Source organism: Vombatus ursinus, unplaced genomic scaffold (assembly GCF_900497805.2).
Source record: "Vombatus ursinus unplaced genomic scaffold, bare-nosed wombat genome assembly UNPS02014832.1, whole genome shotgun sequence".
In the NCBI taxonomy this organism is placed as follows: Eukaryota; Metazoa; Chordata; class Mammalia; order Diprotodontia; family Vombatidae; genus Vombatus; species Vombatus ursinus.
The window spans coordinates 62,794,072-62,810,130 of NW_020954610.1; the positions used below are offsets into that span (position 1 = coordinate 62,794,072).

The following is a 16,059-nucleotide window of genomic DNA, read 5'->3' on the forward strand; positions in this document are numbered from 1 at the left end:
GGAGCTGCCTCCCAGTCCCACTTTTCCACAGGCAGCTCAGCAAACGCCACTCCTGGTAAATACAAAGTGTCTCGTGCTCAGTGGCCCTCCCCACCCCCCTCCCCAATCCCAGAGTATGTGTGCACAAATATGTGGGAAGGTATGTATGTGTACATAACTGAGTACACGTGAATAGTAATCCTTCCCCCCCTCCCCCCGTGTGGTGACGGTCCGGGGTAACAGTGTCCTGTTTGTACTCCCCTCCCCCTCCAACATTTGGCGGGAGAGGAGGCAAGAAAGGAGGGCAGGAAGGACCTCAGCAGCGGGTAGGGGAACGACATGCTATTTACAGGCCTGGATAGGAAACCTCTACAAATCGTCAAGTAACAGTCAAGTCACTCTCCAGCCATCGGGAGCAGTAAAAACTGGATTCAAAGCTTGGGACAAAAACAGCGACCCCCTGGCCCTGGGGGTATCCCTCCCTCCCTCCCCCCACCCTCACTTCCCACCCTAGACAGCACTGCCAGGTAGGGGCGATAACAACTTTCTGAAAACAAAAGTGGCTTTTTTGCATTTTAGAAAACGGTTGCCCGATGGGCGGTAGGGCCGGCCGGATTGCCTTTCTGGCTGCTGGAGCCCGGGGCCGGAGGGCGGTATTGCTGTGGAGGCCGGGAGCCGGCCCTGAGGCTGGGCCTAGGAGCAAGGCAGGTGCTGTTTTAAGATTTGTCGCGTCTGCGGAGCTATCCTGTCCGGGAAGCGCACTTTGAACTCCACTATGAGGTCGCCCCGCTGGGTGGGCACTTTAGGGAAGGGCAACCCCTCCCCACGTAGTCTCTTCACAGTGCCCGGCTTGATGACATCATTGCAGGGTAGGGGGATAACTCGGCCATCGATGGTGGGAATGTTCACAGTGCAGCCACACAGCGCCTGGGCAGAAGGAAAGAGAATGAAGACGGGATGGAGAGTGGGAGCGACAGAAAGAAGGGGGTACTAATTTATGAAGGACTGTGGGGAATGGGAATGGTACCCTCTACAGCTTTTCTGCATTGGGAAAGGGAAGCAAATAGGGGAAAGGTGGGGTGGGGGAGGTGGTTATAGACCCTAGCCATCAGAAAATTGGGGGATTTAGGGAGAACCTCCTACCCCCGACCGTCCCACACCAGCCTCTAGCTCAGGAGTCCCGGACGAGGTCTCACCCTACCTCTTTGAGGCTGATTAGGGCACTGTAGACCACGTTGGTCCCGTCTCGTCGGAAGTGGGCATGAGGCTTATCCTTAAGTACAAAGACTATGTCGGCGGGGATGTTGTCGGGCGTGGCGTCGCCCTCCTTGGGGAAGGTGATCTTGGTGCCCTCTTTCCAGCCCCGCTTGATAACGATGTGCAGGATCTTGTCCTCCGTACGAACGGTCCGTCCGTCGGGATTGAGGCGCCTCCGGGTGATCTTCATGCGCTTAGTGGAGCCGTGGTAGACCTCTTCTAGGGACACGCGAAGCTCGTGCACTACAGGAGGATCCTGCACCTTTCGCCGGGGGTGCAGGGACTCCTGAGGTCGCCTGGGTCCTCCACTCAACCCATTGAAACCAAAGCGGCCGAAGGCACCAAACGGGTCGTCATCTTCGTCCACATCCATGTCGTCAGGGTCGAAGCCGTTGAAGGGCCGAGTGGTACGACTGCTGGCGAAGAAGATGTCGAAGGGGTTGGAGCCACCGAAGAAGGAGGCGAAAGTAGCGTGGGGGTCGCCATGGAAGGTGTAGTGGAAGGAGCCCCCAGAGCCTCCAGAGCTGCCACCACCGGTCTTCAGGCCTGGGCAGGGAGGGGGATGGGGTGGAGGGGAGGTAAGGACAGAAAAACATCCTCCAGTCCGGGCTCTGGCCCTCTTCTTATGCCACCCCTACCCCTTAAACAGGTGCCTAGAAAGGGAGAGGTTTGCTCCTAAGAGCTACCTGATACTCACTGCTGGCTCTCTGGATATTTTATCCTCCCCCTTCTCTTGAAAAAGACTGCTGGGGAAAGGCTGGCAGCTTACTGCTTTGTGCGGATGGAGAGAGTAATATCTGGTTTTGAGAATAACAATAATCCCTCCCATCTCTATAGCAGGTCCTTACACACTCATTATTTAGTCTGATCCACCAGAGGCTTGGAGAGCTGAAATGATTTGCTCAAAGTAACCCAGCAAGTAAGCATAGGATTAAAACCTAGTTCTCCTGACAACTATATGATGCTCTGTGTACCACATTAACTCTCATGCCCTTCAAATAGCCCATAGTCCTTCCTTTGAACTGGCTGAGAAATGGAACCTTAGAGGCTGAGTGTTGTTTGCCTCTGATTCATACACTGAGAATTAGGAAAAATAACTCCTAAATTCTTGCTTAGCCCTTAAGAGAAGAGGACATTCATTGGCCATGAAGTGGATAAGTGGGTGATGGTGGTAATAAAGAATCCAAGAAAGGTCCTTGGTAATCCACAAGGGTTGCTGGTAGGCTTTCTATCTTTTCCTTTCCCCACTCCCAACTGCAACCAAGGGTAGGCAAGGTGGGTAGCTAGCTATGGTGAAACCCAAGGGAGGTCACATGAGGGTCACATTTTAGTGGCTGATATTTTGAGTATTAAATTTTTTTTTTTTTTAGTAAAAGCAGATTTTTTTAATGTCTAAAAATTCCACTCTCCACAGCAGCTAGATATTTATTTTGTGATAAGTGGCATGTGTTACAGTTACAGTGCAGGCTCAAAGCTTCTGGTGAACAGTAACATAAAAGGGGAAGCAATTTTCAAACACTGCCTAGGGCACACAAAAGGCTTCTAGCAGCTCTGTACCCATCCCACCCCCTCCCCAACAGTGAGAGCCAGACTGAGATAGGACTGGTGAGGAAGACCAACCCTCCTCCCTCTCCTGTCCCTAGAGGGGAAGCCTCAGGGCCCAGAGGAAGAAACAAGCTGAATACATTCATGAGCATAGAAAGGAGGAATATTTTTTCTGGAGGTTTCCAAATGCTGCCCATAGCCCCATATCAAGTGCCTGAATGGCAAAATGGCATTATTAGGACTTTTCACTCCCACATGCCATGGGACCTAACTGAGAAGTCAAAGGCTGGCTGTCCCCCTTTGAAATTTCATTCCTCACACTGGCTTCAGAGTGGTAGAGATTGAATTTTCTTTGGAGCCTTTCACCTGGAGTTCCCAGCAGGCTTACTGCACTTTTCTTACCCTCATCTCCTCCCACCCCCCTCTCCTGCAAGGCAGAGCCCAAATTAGCCTGTTACTTCCCTGGCAAAGACTTGAGGGTCATGAGGACAGGTTTAGGTTTCATTTTTCGGGGAGGAATCAAGGTTGGGGACTCTTGGATCAAGGTAGTAAAGGTTTCAACCTCTCCCTGGGATTCCCAATAGGGCCCCCTCACCCAGCAGGCTGGGAACAGGCTGTCCTCAGCCGTTCACAGCTCACAGCTCCTGGTCTGTCTGCACGACAGGCTTCTTGTGGGGGTGGCTGTGGAGGAGGCAGCCGGGAATGGCAGCCAGAAATACTACCAGCCTCTGGCACTCTGGCAGACTAGGGTATGTGGTATTCACTGTTTTAGTCCAGTACCTCCCCCTAGTCCTTGAAGGAGAGTCAGCATATCCAAAGAGCATAGGGAGGGGTGAAAAAAGGTAGAGAGCAAAGAGAGGCTAGGTCCATAGACTTTTCCATAGTCACTATCTCTTGAGGAACAATGACTTCTGCCTCTAACCTTAATTCCTGGTATGCTATAAGCCAGAGAGATCCACTGGTCAAACTTGGTAACCGCAGGGGAGAGAGGTGGGAGGCCCCTTCCCCCTTCCCTTTCTACCCAGGGCAGCTGGACTTTTGCCTAGGTCAGGACCCTGGAGTGGATACAATTCTTGGGTTTGGCCATATGGTGGTTCATGGACTGTACACCCCAACACTCTCGAGTCAGGCCAGAAACCAGATTAAAATGTAATTGGAAAATATTTAACAAAATAAATAAAAATACAGTAAGAGATGGATAATATTTCATTTTAGAACAGTCAATCTGTGACCTGCAGGGACAGTGATCCTTATGCATGGATCAGTGGCTCTGTTTCTATTTGAGTTTGACACCTCTGTTGTACACTACTCTGCTCTGGTATCCCTGGGAACTTTCTGGATATTCTGGGGGACTCCTGGTGATTCAGAGAGAGGTGGTGAGTCTAGGAAGGGAGTGTCCAAAGGACTGGGAGAAGGAGGCAGGCAAGGGGAAAGGGGAGGGCAGAGAAAGGAAAGGAAGGTTCCTCTTGGGGAGGGCAGCCCTAGGCTCTACTTGAGACAGTGTTGTCTTAATATAGCCTAACAGGTGCCTGTTGCTGGCACTGTGGGGCCCTGTAAAGGAGGACCAGAATTAGCAGCTACATCATGCTTGTGGGATTTGCTAAGAGGTACTGCCAGGGCCACTCTTCCTTCAGCTTTATTTGGGCCTTTCCTACTCCCTGATATAAACCTGCTATCCTGCTCTTGGCCACCCCATGCCCTGACGGCATGATGCCAATTACAATCTCTACCTCCCCAAGACAGTAGCAGGGGTGCTCTGGAATTGTTGAGTAGATAGACACTCCCTGATAACACCATCCTTTACTTTAGAAAAGAAAAATGTGGTTAGCCCTGTCTGTCACACTCCAGCCTTGGTCCCAGCAGTGACTCTCAGTTCCTATTTGACCCTGGCAGGCAGGCAGGCAAGCAGATTGCTTCCCTCAGGATCTTAGGTGCCCTTGGTCCCTGGGTTTGCCGGATACTGGGCTAGAGGCCACATCTTTCACTCTTCCCTTGGCCCCAGTCTGTTTATATAGAGGCCTTCAGAGGCTAAAACTCTATGCTGATGAATACAAATGTTATGTGCCTTTCCCCATTTCCCCATCCAATGGGGCAGCACTGACTTCAGGGATGGCCTAATAAGGCTGGGAGAAGAGGTGCTTTCAAGACCGGCAGAAGAATCCCAAAGCCCAGGCATCATAGTGGCTATATCCTATGTCTTACCTCTGTGCCTGTGTTATGTGTGGCCTTAAATTGTGAAGACTGGTCAAATAATGGTGGTGAGTAGAGAGTTTAGGGGGCCCAAGGTAAAGGAAATGGGTCCCAGGGGCCTAGAGTATTGAGAGGAGTAGCTGTTTTTCTTTGCTATTAGTGAGAGTCTTAACCCTCACCAGTCAAAGCCAGGGTGCAGAAGGAGTCAGGCTCAGGGAAGCAATGAGGCAGCCTTCTTCCTGACCCTTTCCTCAGCCTCACTACCCAAATGGCAGTGCCTCTGCCCTGTTGCTACGGAGCTCAGAAGGAACTGGGTCACATAGTTCTCTGCAGTGAGAACTGGCATCATTCACCCACAGGGCTGCCCTGGGCCAGGTGCTGGGGAGCTGAGGGCTTTCTTACCTTCTTCCCCATACTGGTCATAAACGGCTCGTTTCTTGGGGTCGCTCAGCACATCATAAGCCTCTGCAATCTCCTTAAACTTCTCCTCAGCACTGGGCTCTTTGTTCTTGTCTGGATGATACTTCAGGGCCATCTTCCGATATGCTTTCTTGATCTCATCTTCATTGGCTCCAGACTGGATGCCCAGAATCTTATAATAATCCTTTCCCATTACAGCAACTGGACCAGTACTGGCCTCCTTGTTCCTGAAAGAAGCCCATGGCCAAATCTAAAATAACCCCTTTCATCTACCTGCTCTGACCTCCCCCTTGATTTTACCCTTCCTTGGACAAGTCTCCTCTCTTGGCCTTAGTTTCCTCATCTATAAAATTAGAGTTGGACTATGTGAATAAAGTTCTTTAGAATCAGACCCTGAGGCCTAGGAATATGAACTCACTTCCAAGGTCACCTAGCTCCTTAGTGGTAGAGCTTTCCTGCTCTAAATTTTAACTTTCATAAGCTCTCCTCACCATCATCACAATCATTTGACCCTTTCCAGTTCAGGGGCTGAATACAGCATTTTTTGGCTTTAGCCCCTGAATTCCAGGAGCTGGAAAGTGAGGAGGCCGTGGCCTACTTTGTGGGGCCCAGCTGAGACCCGATTCATTAGTCAAGCCTTAGAGTTGTCCAGATCAAAGGCATCTGTTGTGCGCCAGTGTCTCAAAGGCATCTCTCCACTGGATCTCTAGACAACCAGCTGATAGAATAGGGTAGGAAGTATGTTTAGTAAGGTTATACAAGGCAACATTTAGTTTCCACAACCTGCTGGGGAGTGAGAGAACAGGGGCTAATACTGCTGAATGGGTATACCTAAATTAGTATTAAATTTGGCTCACGCTACGCAGGGACAGGAAATGAAGGGAAGGTATCCTGGGCTAGGTTGTCCTAGCTGGGTTGTCACAGGGATGCTGTGGCCCCCAGGGAGATGCACCTATCTGGTAGATGAACGGAAGGAATAACTGATTGATGGCTGGACTGAAAGGGTAAATAGTCTTTGCTCAATATTGGAACTCTAGCATAGTTTTGTGAGAATATTCTTCTCCCAAAAGCCTCCTGGGGGAAGAGGCATATAGGCTACCCCTGAGCTAGCCAGTTGTCTTGGTAAGTTAGGCCAAAGGTGCAAGAGATCTCAGAGCCTCTGCCATTAGAGTTCCTTGGTTTCTGTTCTAGTCTGCTCATTCCCAACCTCACATGCATATGTGATTTGATCCCTACAAGTCCATGAAGACAGGATGAGTCACAGCCCCTGGCAAAAGAACTAGGAACTTCTGTCTCCATCAGTATGAGGATCAATTCCCTGCCCTAAGGTAGCACGTCAGTTCATTTACCACTCCACCCTTTTGCTCCACAATACACATACAGTAGGCATAATTCTGACACAGGCAACCCAGGAGAGACAGAGTTCCTTTCCCCTCCTATTCTGGCCCCATTTGTTTGCAAGCCCACCCTTTACCTAATACTAGAGAGGACTCCTGATATCCCTTCCCTCCTGTTTCAGACATTTTGCCCTGTGAAGTTGGCCTATCCAGGTTCACTTCCAGCTTTCAGTGTCTACCTAGCATGAAGTGCCAAAGCCCCGGTTCTCCCCACTGGCCTCATCTGCCAGGCCTAGATCAAGGGATATCTGCTCACAGATGGCATAGGACAGTCATAGCTCCCAGTGCTCCTCACCATATGTGCATGTATATGTGTGTGTCCATAGGGATGTGCACATTGTGGAGAGGAGAGGGTTTCTTCCTATTCCTGGCTGGGGCTCTGTTTGGGGAACAGCCAAAAGCCATTCTCTGGCTCTTCTAAAGCACAGCACAATTACTGCCAATGGCCAGGGCAGGGGCAGAGCCTTTCTAGCAATGCCCTGGGCCAAGGCCATAGCCACTGCCTCTTGCCCTCATGACCTCCTACCATCAGTACTTGAAGGGGGACTTATGGAGTGGGAAGGCAAGAGGGAGACAGGGTATCAGCCCTTGTAAGCTACCTCTCAATCAGGGAGGAGAGGAGGTAGTGTTGTTTCCAAGGCCCTGGGCTACCAGGGCTAGAGTGGCTGTAGCTCTTGCCCCCACAGTGCTGGCAGCTGCTGGGCTGACTCATGCCTTTGGGAGCCTCTTTGTACGAAAGAGAAGCATTTATATGAACCCGGGCACCCCTCCCTCCACCAGCACATCATGCCAAATTGCACAGCTCCCGGCGGCCCCCCACGCGACAAGCTGGGGGTTGCCATTTTGAATCACTGGCATGTGGGGGAGGTGGGGTAGGGAGGGCACACAGAAAAGAAAGTGCATCTGGGGGTGGGCAGCCATTTTCGGAAGCAGCAGTAAAATCTGAGAAGGAGCTGGCAGGGGGAGTGCTGTCATCTCTGTCCTAGCCCACATCTCCTTCCCCCATCATCCAGGCCTCCCCACCCCACAGTTACTCAGGGCCTGGGTGTCATTCCCCCACCCACCAATGCCAACTCACAGGTGAGGCATCACAGCAGTTCCATGTCCAGGGACAAACAAAACAGGTTCTAATCTTGAACACCCTCATGCTGTCCCCATGTTACCTCTGCCACCAGGCTAGTTCCCTTCCTCAGAATCCAACTGCCAAATGAGCTGGGCTTAAAAGGGTCCTTGAATCCCACCTCCAGGGGAAAGGAATAAAGGGCAGGCTTTTTTGGAAGGCCCCCCTCCAGCAAGTTTAGCATGTCTTTCTAGGTTAGCAGGTAAGAGCTTAGAGGGGCCCTGCTTTCCTTTCCCAACTCCTCCACCATGTGCTCAGATGACAAAGAATCTCCAAGCCTTTGTAGAGCAGGAGCACTGGGGTTGGTATGAAAGGAGGGAAGGATAAAATAAGGTCTTTGATAAGATATTTGAGGCAGGAAATGAAATGAAAATGGCAAGGGCAAGGTATATGGGGATATGAAATATGGATGTAAGTTGGAATGTGTAATGTAGGGGTGTGAGATGGGGTGAAGTATGAAAGAATGGCATGACTGGAATGATATGAATAGGAGGAATGGGGGTATGGGGAATATAGGAATATGTTAAATATAAGGTGAGGTATGAGTAGATGAAAGATATCTGGGGGATGAGTAGATAAGACATGGAGGGATGAATGGATGTGTAAATATAAGATATGGGAGAAGAGGGACTATCAGATATGGGGGACAAGGGGTTGTGAAATATTTGGGGAATGAGGGGATATGGGGATGAGGGGCTGTGAGATATGGAAGATGAAGGGATGGGAGATATCAGTGGATATGAGGATATTGAGATATTGTGAATGTGAGATATTGAGAGGATGTAAGATGGGGGGGATGAGGGGACATGAGATAGAGATATTGGGGTTATGAAATCCTAAGAAATAAGGCATGGGAGGATGTGATATGAGGGAGGAAAAGGGTAGAAAAGGAAGAGATATGGGAGAATTAAATATCAGAGGATGGATATGAGATGAATGAAATACCAGAGGTAAGACTGACACTTGAGATGAAAAATGGTGAGGTATGATGAAAGGATGAATGTCCTTCTGCCATTCTGGCAGAGGGTGAAAATACTTTTTAAAGGGACTTACCGAAACTTTACAAACCCATTCAGCGTCCATGCACGCAGTTTTAACGGCTCCAGCTGAATTTTAAACATCAAGCTGGCTAAGAAGTCTTCTCCCCAGAAGTGTGGGAAGCTCCGGAAACCTCCTCTTGTCTGGATTGGGGGAGCAGCTGGGGGTGCGCAGGAGAGCCCAGTGCGCTTAAACATGCCCAGCAATACCCCTCCTCTCTGCCCTCACCCACCTGTCCACCAGGTACTTCAATAGCCAGGTCCTCCTCAGGGCCACATGTCCTCCTCTGGCTTCCCACTGAAGAGTCAGTGAATGTCAGACCTCAAAAGGGTGAGGAGGGAGAAAGGAATCCAGAGAAGCAGTCTCTTGTGTGACTACTGGCTGGCTGTATTTGAGACTATGACTGCTTGAGAGTGGGTTAGTGTGTGTGCCCGTATACGATTGTGAGTGACTGCCTGTGAGTGTGAGATGGAGAGGAACAGCGTGGAGCTCCTCACTCACTGGGGAGAGCCTGACCCCAAATCACCAAGAACCTGCTCAATGAAGTCACTTGACGTTCAGTGCCTCCTCCTTAATTGGTCTCGGGGTGGGGCCAGTCTCAGACAAAAGGCGCTTCGGGAAGGGTGGGGGCGGGGGAACTGGTCGAGAAGAGCGTGTGTGTGTGTGGGGGGGGGGGGGGGGGGGTGGGGGGTCCCGGGGGGGCCAGGGGGGGCGGGGGGGGGGGGGGAGGGGGGGGGGGTGCCAGCAGTGACGGGGACCGCTCCCAGCCACCCCCAGCCTGGCGCCAGCCCCCGGCTCCACCTCACCCCTTCCTCGCCCTGCCTGCCCCTCACTCCCACCCCCATTGGGAGCCCAGGGGAGGGCTGTGGGGCCCTGTCGTCGTGGGGCATGTCTAGTCTTCAGTCCCCTCGGTCCTTCCTCCCTTCTTTTCCCTTCGAGCTCTCCCAGACCCCAGGCAGCTGGACACTCCAGGGTGCAACCAGGGGTCAGCAATCAGCTGTCCGGCCTGGGAGGGAGTGCCCATGGGACCTTCCGTCCCCAGGTGGACTTGGCAGGTCCTAGAACCCAAGCTCCCCGCGGCGGCGGCACGGCCCCGGCCCCTGGCCCCCCGACCCCGCCAGCTCTCCCCGCGGCGGCGGCGGCGGCAACGGCCCTCCGACCCCCTAGCCCTCCAGCAGCTCCCCGCGGCGCAGGTACTCGGCCTCCCACCCGGCGGCAGATCCGTTCTCTAGGCCCCCAGGCACGAGACCACCGATAGATACCCCCCAGACCCCTTCGGCTCTCGTATCCAGCCGCGCCTCCGGCGCCTCTTTAGCCCAGACACCCTGGCCCTGGGACTCCCCGCCCCCACCCCGGCCCCCGCCCGGCCCCGGCGCGGCGCCCTCACCGGTGAGAAGCTGCGGGCGCCGCCGCGGTCGGTCAGACTGAGCCGCTGTCCCGTCCTGTCCTGTCCCCTCCCCCCGGATTCACCGCTTCCACCCGGGACAGAAGCCACCGGCCGCTGACGGAGAGGGGAAGGGTGGGTGGACGGGGGGGAGACCCGCCTCCAGGGCCCCGCCCCCGCGCCGGCCATTGCGCCACACGCCCGCCACTCAGCACGGTCCTTGACATGATTGGACGGTACTGAGAGAGAAGGGGGCGCTGAGAGGCGTGGGGGGACGGACGCCTACTTTCATCGGCGGCCTGCGGCCGACCCCTCGTCTGCACAACGCTTGCATTCCAGGCTTATAACTGGAGCTCTCAAGAGTCAATCAACCACGCCTCCTAGCCTACCAGTCACGTTCATTGGTGAAGGAAGCTGAAGGTGGGATCTTCATCCGCCCTTTGATTGCATTGGTCAAATGAAGGATTTAGCTCCGCCTCAGGCTAGTGGGGCATTTCTCCACCAGCCCAATTGACAGGCCTGTGAGGTGGAACATGCCGGCCACCCTACTAGTCCCTAGAGAACCTTCTGGAAGCCTCGCAACGTCACAGGCAGGACTTAAAGGGAACGCGGCTACCGTTGCCCTACGACAGCGCCTCAGACGGAGCTTTGGGGGTGTTTTTGCCTCCTCCTCTCAAAAGAAACATTAGCTTCTCAGGGGGAATGGGGAATGGGTCGCAATGCATCCTGGGAACTGTAGTCCATTGGGTGGGTTCAAGAGGTCGACGGTGGCAGGAGTGGCAGTGAGGGAACTCCCTATTGACTCCGCCCACAAATCCAGCCTCAAGTTCCCCTTCCCTGATCCCACTCCCCACCCAGCAGCAGCTGTCCAGTAGACCTGGAGCTTCTTGAGGACAGGATCTGTTTCCATTTTTTTTCTTCGTATGTATAGTGCCTGTCGCGTAGTGGGTACTAAATAAATGTGTGATGAATTGAGTTGATTGGGTGACCTGGCTGGGGACTCGGGGAGCCCATAAAGGATGAGCTTATAGTTAGGGACCTGGGAAAGAGGGTAGGGGTGAGGCCATCCCCGACTTCCACTGATGGGGTCGGCAGCTCCTCATAGTCTGTCTTCCTAAACTTCATCTGGAACCCAGCCTAGATCAACCGAGCCCCCAATCAGAACCTGCCCCTATCCCCACCCCGACCATAACTCAGTTTCAGATTCTCAATTCTGGTCTTGACCTAATTGCAGCCCCCAAATCCCACTCCCAACCCTGATCCACAACCTTGTCCCAGATCCCCCACCTTGGCCCAGGCTCAACTCCAGATGCCTCACTGTTCTTGATTCTGACCCAGCCCCTAGATTCCCTTTAACTCTGACCCTGACCTTGTCCCACCCCCTCTCTATTACCTAGATTCAGAAGAGTTCTATTATAGGAGTCATAGGAACTGGGTTTAAATCCTGGTCTTTTCATTTACTGCCTTTGTGACCTTAGACAAATCATTTAACTTTTTCTGAGTCTAAATTTTCTCATCTCTAATGTCCAATGACCCTCTACCCCTACTTAGATCCAGATTCTCCACTCTGACCCAAACCTAGATCCCCGACACAGATTCAAATGCAGATCCTGAATCCTGACCCTTCAGACTCCCCCGTCCTCACCGAGGCCTGGATTCCCCAACCTTGACACTGATTCGGGTTAGATGCAGCATTACTGACCTTAACCCTCACCTGTTTCAGTCTCCCTTCTTCCAACCCTATTTCAACCCTGCTTTCCTCCATGCTCTCATTGCCCCCTAATCTCCCATCCTCCTGTTTCCTGTCTTCCTGTCTCCCATCCTCCTGTCTACTCCCCCACCCAATCCCTGGGGTTTGGGGGAGTAGAGCTGCGGGGGTGGCTGCCATCGGAAGCTGCCTGAGCAGACACAGTGCCTGGCGCACACGTCACTGTCTCCCAGGGCCCATCTGTGCCAGCGGGAGATGGGGGCGTGGGAGGGGGTGGGGAGGTGAAGAGGGGGATGGGAGCACCTTGAGAGACAGAGGGGTCTTTAGGCAGACCAGGGAAATGGGATGGAGACTGTTTCCCCAAGGGCGGGGCCCTCATTATTTTTTCCCATCCTCTTCTTTTTTCTAGGGTCAGGGGATTCAGACAAAAAGCACTATGCCCATTAGACTGAGCTGGAACCTGAGACCTTAGAAGTACCCGGTCCTGGATTACATTGTAGAGATGGAGGTGGGACCTGAATCCCAGAAGATTTCTTAATTTGATCTACCCTCATTCACCACCACCTATTTCTGTGGGGTTGGGGGTGGGGTGGGGAGTGTGATGAAATGGTACAGGTGGTGGGAGATTGGGGGAAAGGGGAAGATGGGGTGAGGGAACAGAGACAAAATAAGGTAAAATCAAGTGAAAGGGAAGATGAAATGAGGAAGGTGATGGGGTGAAAAGAGTGAATGGCGAGAGGTAGAGGATGGGGGGCAAGACCTGGTGCCAGTCTCTAGCTGTGAGTAAAGGTTATAAAGAGTTGTCCTTGAGTTGCCTATTCCCGCTGCTTCCTATTTTGTTCTCCTCCCAGCTCCCAAATCCTCTAAGCCTACTGCTCAACCTTTCTGATTTGGGGACTTAATAATACTCGTTTGTGTATGTGTGTGTGCATGCCTTGACCATAGATGTGTGTGTGTGCCAGTGTGCTCATGTGCCTGTGTATGTCCAGCTTATAGACATTTCAGTGTGTACTTACACAGCTAGGTCTCTCTATGTCTATACGTACATGTACACCTGTGTATATCTTTTAGAAATGCTAGTGTATAGGCTGCTCTGCCCTGGGCACTCTTTGACGTTCTGGGCAAGGGGCTTAGGTACAGGCCCTAGTGGGAGCTTTGGGAGAACTAGAGCAGAGTATATAGGCCAATGGTATGGTAATAGGGTCAGGGCAGAAAGGTCAGCTTCTAGGTTGTCTGGAACACACGTCACTTGGCTGTCTATGGGCAGGGCTAGGGGCTGAGAAAGAAGGCAAGTAGAGGGAGATGGAAACAGGGAGTGATGGAGTGAAGGGGCAATGTGACAACAGAATTTGTGTGAACTTGTATCTGTTTTTCATCTTTTTCCCTGATGAATTGGGTCTCTGGTTACTAATCCCACTTGACTCTGACCCTGTGTATGTGATTAAATAAATCTGCCTATGAATATGTCTTTGCGTACCAGAGTGTGTGGTTTGTTTGTGATTGTGTGGTTATGTCACTGTGTAATTATGTGATTACATGTGCCTGTGTGTAGATTATTGTCTCTGAGCCATCTGTGGTTGTGTATGATTGGTATGATGTGATATATCTGTTACTGTGTGTCTGCTTGTTTGGTGGTTTGCCTGTGATTTACTTGTTGGTGATTTTGTGTAATTGTGTGTGCATGCAACTTTTATGTATGGTTGTAGATCTGTGTGAAAGAGTGAATGTGAATATGTAAACATGTGTCGGTGACTGTGACTGTTATCGCTATGTGATTGTGAGTGCAACTGAGTGGATATGATACTATGTGTGATTCTGCATATATGATATTTGTAATGTTGTGTGTAATTGTAAGGGATGTCATCACTTCAGATCTTTGTGCCCCCATTTCTAGCCCCTTTGAAACTAGAAATGTTGGAGGTCTAAAGGTGGGAGCAGAGAGAAAGCTTCAGCTTGGGGCAAAGGACCAGGATATCATGAGTCCTGGGGCTTGTCCATCTTTCTTCTCACTGCTTCCCCTTGACTTCCTGAGTCCACCCCACATTTGGCGGGAGGCTCTGAGGGGGTGCTCAAGGGCCGCATCACCCAGCTTGTACTCAGCTTCCTACCATGTTGCCATGGCAGTGGTTGCTAGGGGCTCCCACGGTTGCTAAGTTCTGGGGGCGGGTGAAGTAGCTGCCAAGGCCCTGGTTGCCAAGGGAGATGAAGCAACCATAGGGAGAGAGAGTCGCCTGTGGCATTTTCCCCCACCCCTTTTTCTCTCAGCACTGGCTGGCGGACTGTCTGTCCCTCCTATCTGTCCATTTCCCCAGCCTGAGTCCAAATACATTGTCCTTACCTGCCCATTCTCAAAGAGGAATGAGCCTCGACTCTTTCAAAGGGAAGAGGGAAGAACTAGGGAGCAGGGAAAAATTCGAGGGATTCCTTTCCATCATTATGTCCTCTATCTTATATCTGACCTCCTTTCCCCAACTCAGCCCTGAAAGATGTGTTTGGGAAGCTTTGGTTTGGAAAGATAAGGCCTAATGTAGAGAAAAAGCTCTATTGTATCCAATTTGATTCCCCTCCCTGAGGAGGGGCTAAGTGTTAGGATTCTTGGATGCTGTTCATGCCCCTGGTGCTGGCTGAATCCCATTCCTGGCTGTTTTCAGTCTGTAATATGTCCCATCTCCCTCTATCACCTGTTTTTTCCCCACCTTCTAATTTACCAATAGAGGCTACATTGGAAAGGCTATAAATTGACCTCTAACTCTGATTCTAGATTGCTTTATAACCCCAGCCACAGATTGATTCTTAATCCTGGCCATATGCTAATTTATGAATTCCTTACATAGTCTGATCCTTTAGCCCCAGTCACAGAGTAATCACTGAACCTACACAATATATTCCTAATCCTGACCAATCTAATCTGACTCAAAATTAGCTGCCTAATATAATCTATAGCCCAAGTCAGCTCTAGGGACTAACTCTAAGCCCCTAAATTAGGCTCTAATTCAGATCTTTGAGTCTAAATATCATATCCCTGATCTGGGTAAGAGATTGACCCCTAATTTGGCTACAACTTTATTCACTATCCCCATCTACAGATGAACTAAGCCATTTATTAAATTCCAGGTACTATGCTCAGCACTGTGGATTCAAAGCACAAATAAAAGTCATTTGCTTTCTGAAGGAGGACGCTGGGGGTGGGGATGGGGGGAGATGGGGAGGAGCTGGAGAAGGAGGGCATAACATGTATATACAACAAAATATATATGAAATAAGACATTAACACCAGGAGCATGACAGCATCCAAGAGTCCTAACATTCAGCCACCTTTCAGGGAGGAGGAGCAGTTGGAGGGCTAAACTGGGTAGAAACTGGGGACATCGGGACAGGCTTCCTCTAGTAAGGGGCTCTTGAGCTGAGCTTTGAGGGATTCAATGAGGTAGGGAAGGAGGGCACAGGAGACAGCCCAAGCAAAGTCATAGGAAAGGGAGAAGGAATGTTGTTTACATTTGGCTGGAATGTTGAGTGAGGGAAAGAGAATAATGACAAATAAGTCTGGAAAGGTAGGCCGGAGGCAGATGGTGAAGGGCTTGATAAGCCAAATGGAAGAGCTTGCCTTTGATCCTACAGACAAGAGGCAGCTACAAGAGCTTTCTGATCAGGGGAGTGACTCGGTCAGACCTGTGCTTTAGGTGGTTATGTGGAGGATGGGTTGGAGCGTGGGAGAGATCCTCCTAGAACCAGGGAGACCTGTGAGCTATTGCAATAGTGCAAGTGGGAGGTGATGAGGGTCTGAACCAGAGGTTGTGACCGTGTGAATGAAGAGTGACATGAGATATATTGCAGAGATAGACTTGACAAGGTTTGGTAACTAATTGCCCTCACCTACCAGTCCAAAGATCATTCACATTTGGATTTTTAGCTTCAACTCATATTTATATAGAGATCCCAGATCTTAAGTCAGACAGAGGTCTTAGAAGTGCTTCCAGACCCTGATACTTTCAAATCAGAACAAGTAGATACACAGTTACAG

At 51.2% G+C, this 16,059-nt stretch overlaps 1 protein-coding gene across 2 annotated transcripts; it reads right to left on the minus strand.

Moving 5' to 3' along the window:
• Positions 1–499: 499 nt before the first annotated feature.
• On the minus strand, positions 500–10,449 carry DNAJB5 (DnaJ heat shock protein family (Hsp40) member B5). Of its 2 annotated transcripts, none has more exons than XM_027839747.1 (4): positions 10,334–10,449; positions 5,374–5,618; positions 1,181–1,782; positions 500–906 (listed from the first exon to the last, which is right to left on the minus strand). In XM_027839747.1, exons 2-4 carry the CDS (start codon positions 5,582–5,584, stop codon positions 673–675), a joined length of 1,047 nt encoding a protein of 348 aa, XP_027695548.1. In that variant the 5' UTR covers positions 5,585–5,618; positions 10,334–10,449; the 3' UTR covers positions 500–672. The 2 variants fall into 2 exon arrangements, with proteins under 2 accessions (XP_027695548.1, XP_027695549.1); XM_027839748.1 differs by lacking the exon at positions 10,334–10,449 and adding an exon at positions 8,962–9,476.
• Positions 10,450–16,059: the final 5,610 nt, after the last annotated feature.

Excerpts from the sequence above, each read along its gene's own strand:
- DNAJB5 (XM_027839748.1), bottom strand. The coding sequence starts at position 9,143 with ATGTTTAAGCGCACTGGGCTCTCCTGCGCACCCCCAGCTGCTCCCCCA. Across the intron at positions 5,619-8,961 it reads AATGGGTTTGTAAAGTTTCG|GAACAAGGAGGCCAGTACTG; the intron begins GTAAGTCCCTTT and ends GGCTTCTTTCAG. Across the intron at positions 907-1,180 it reads CCCTAATCAGCCTCAAAGAG|GCGCTGTGTGGCTGCACTGT; the intron begins GTAGGGTGAGAC and ends CCTTCTGCCCAG.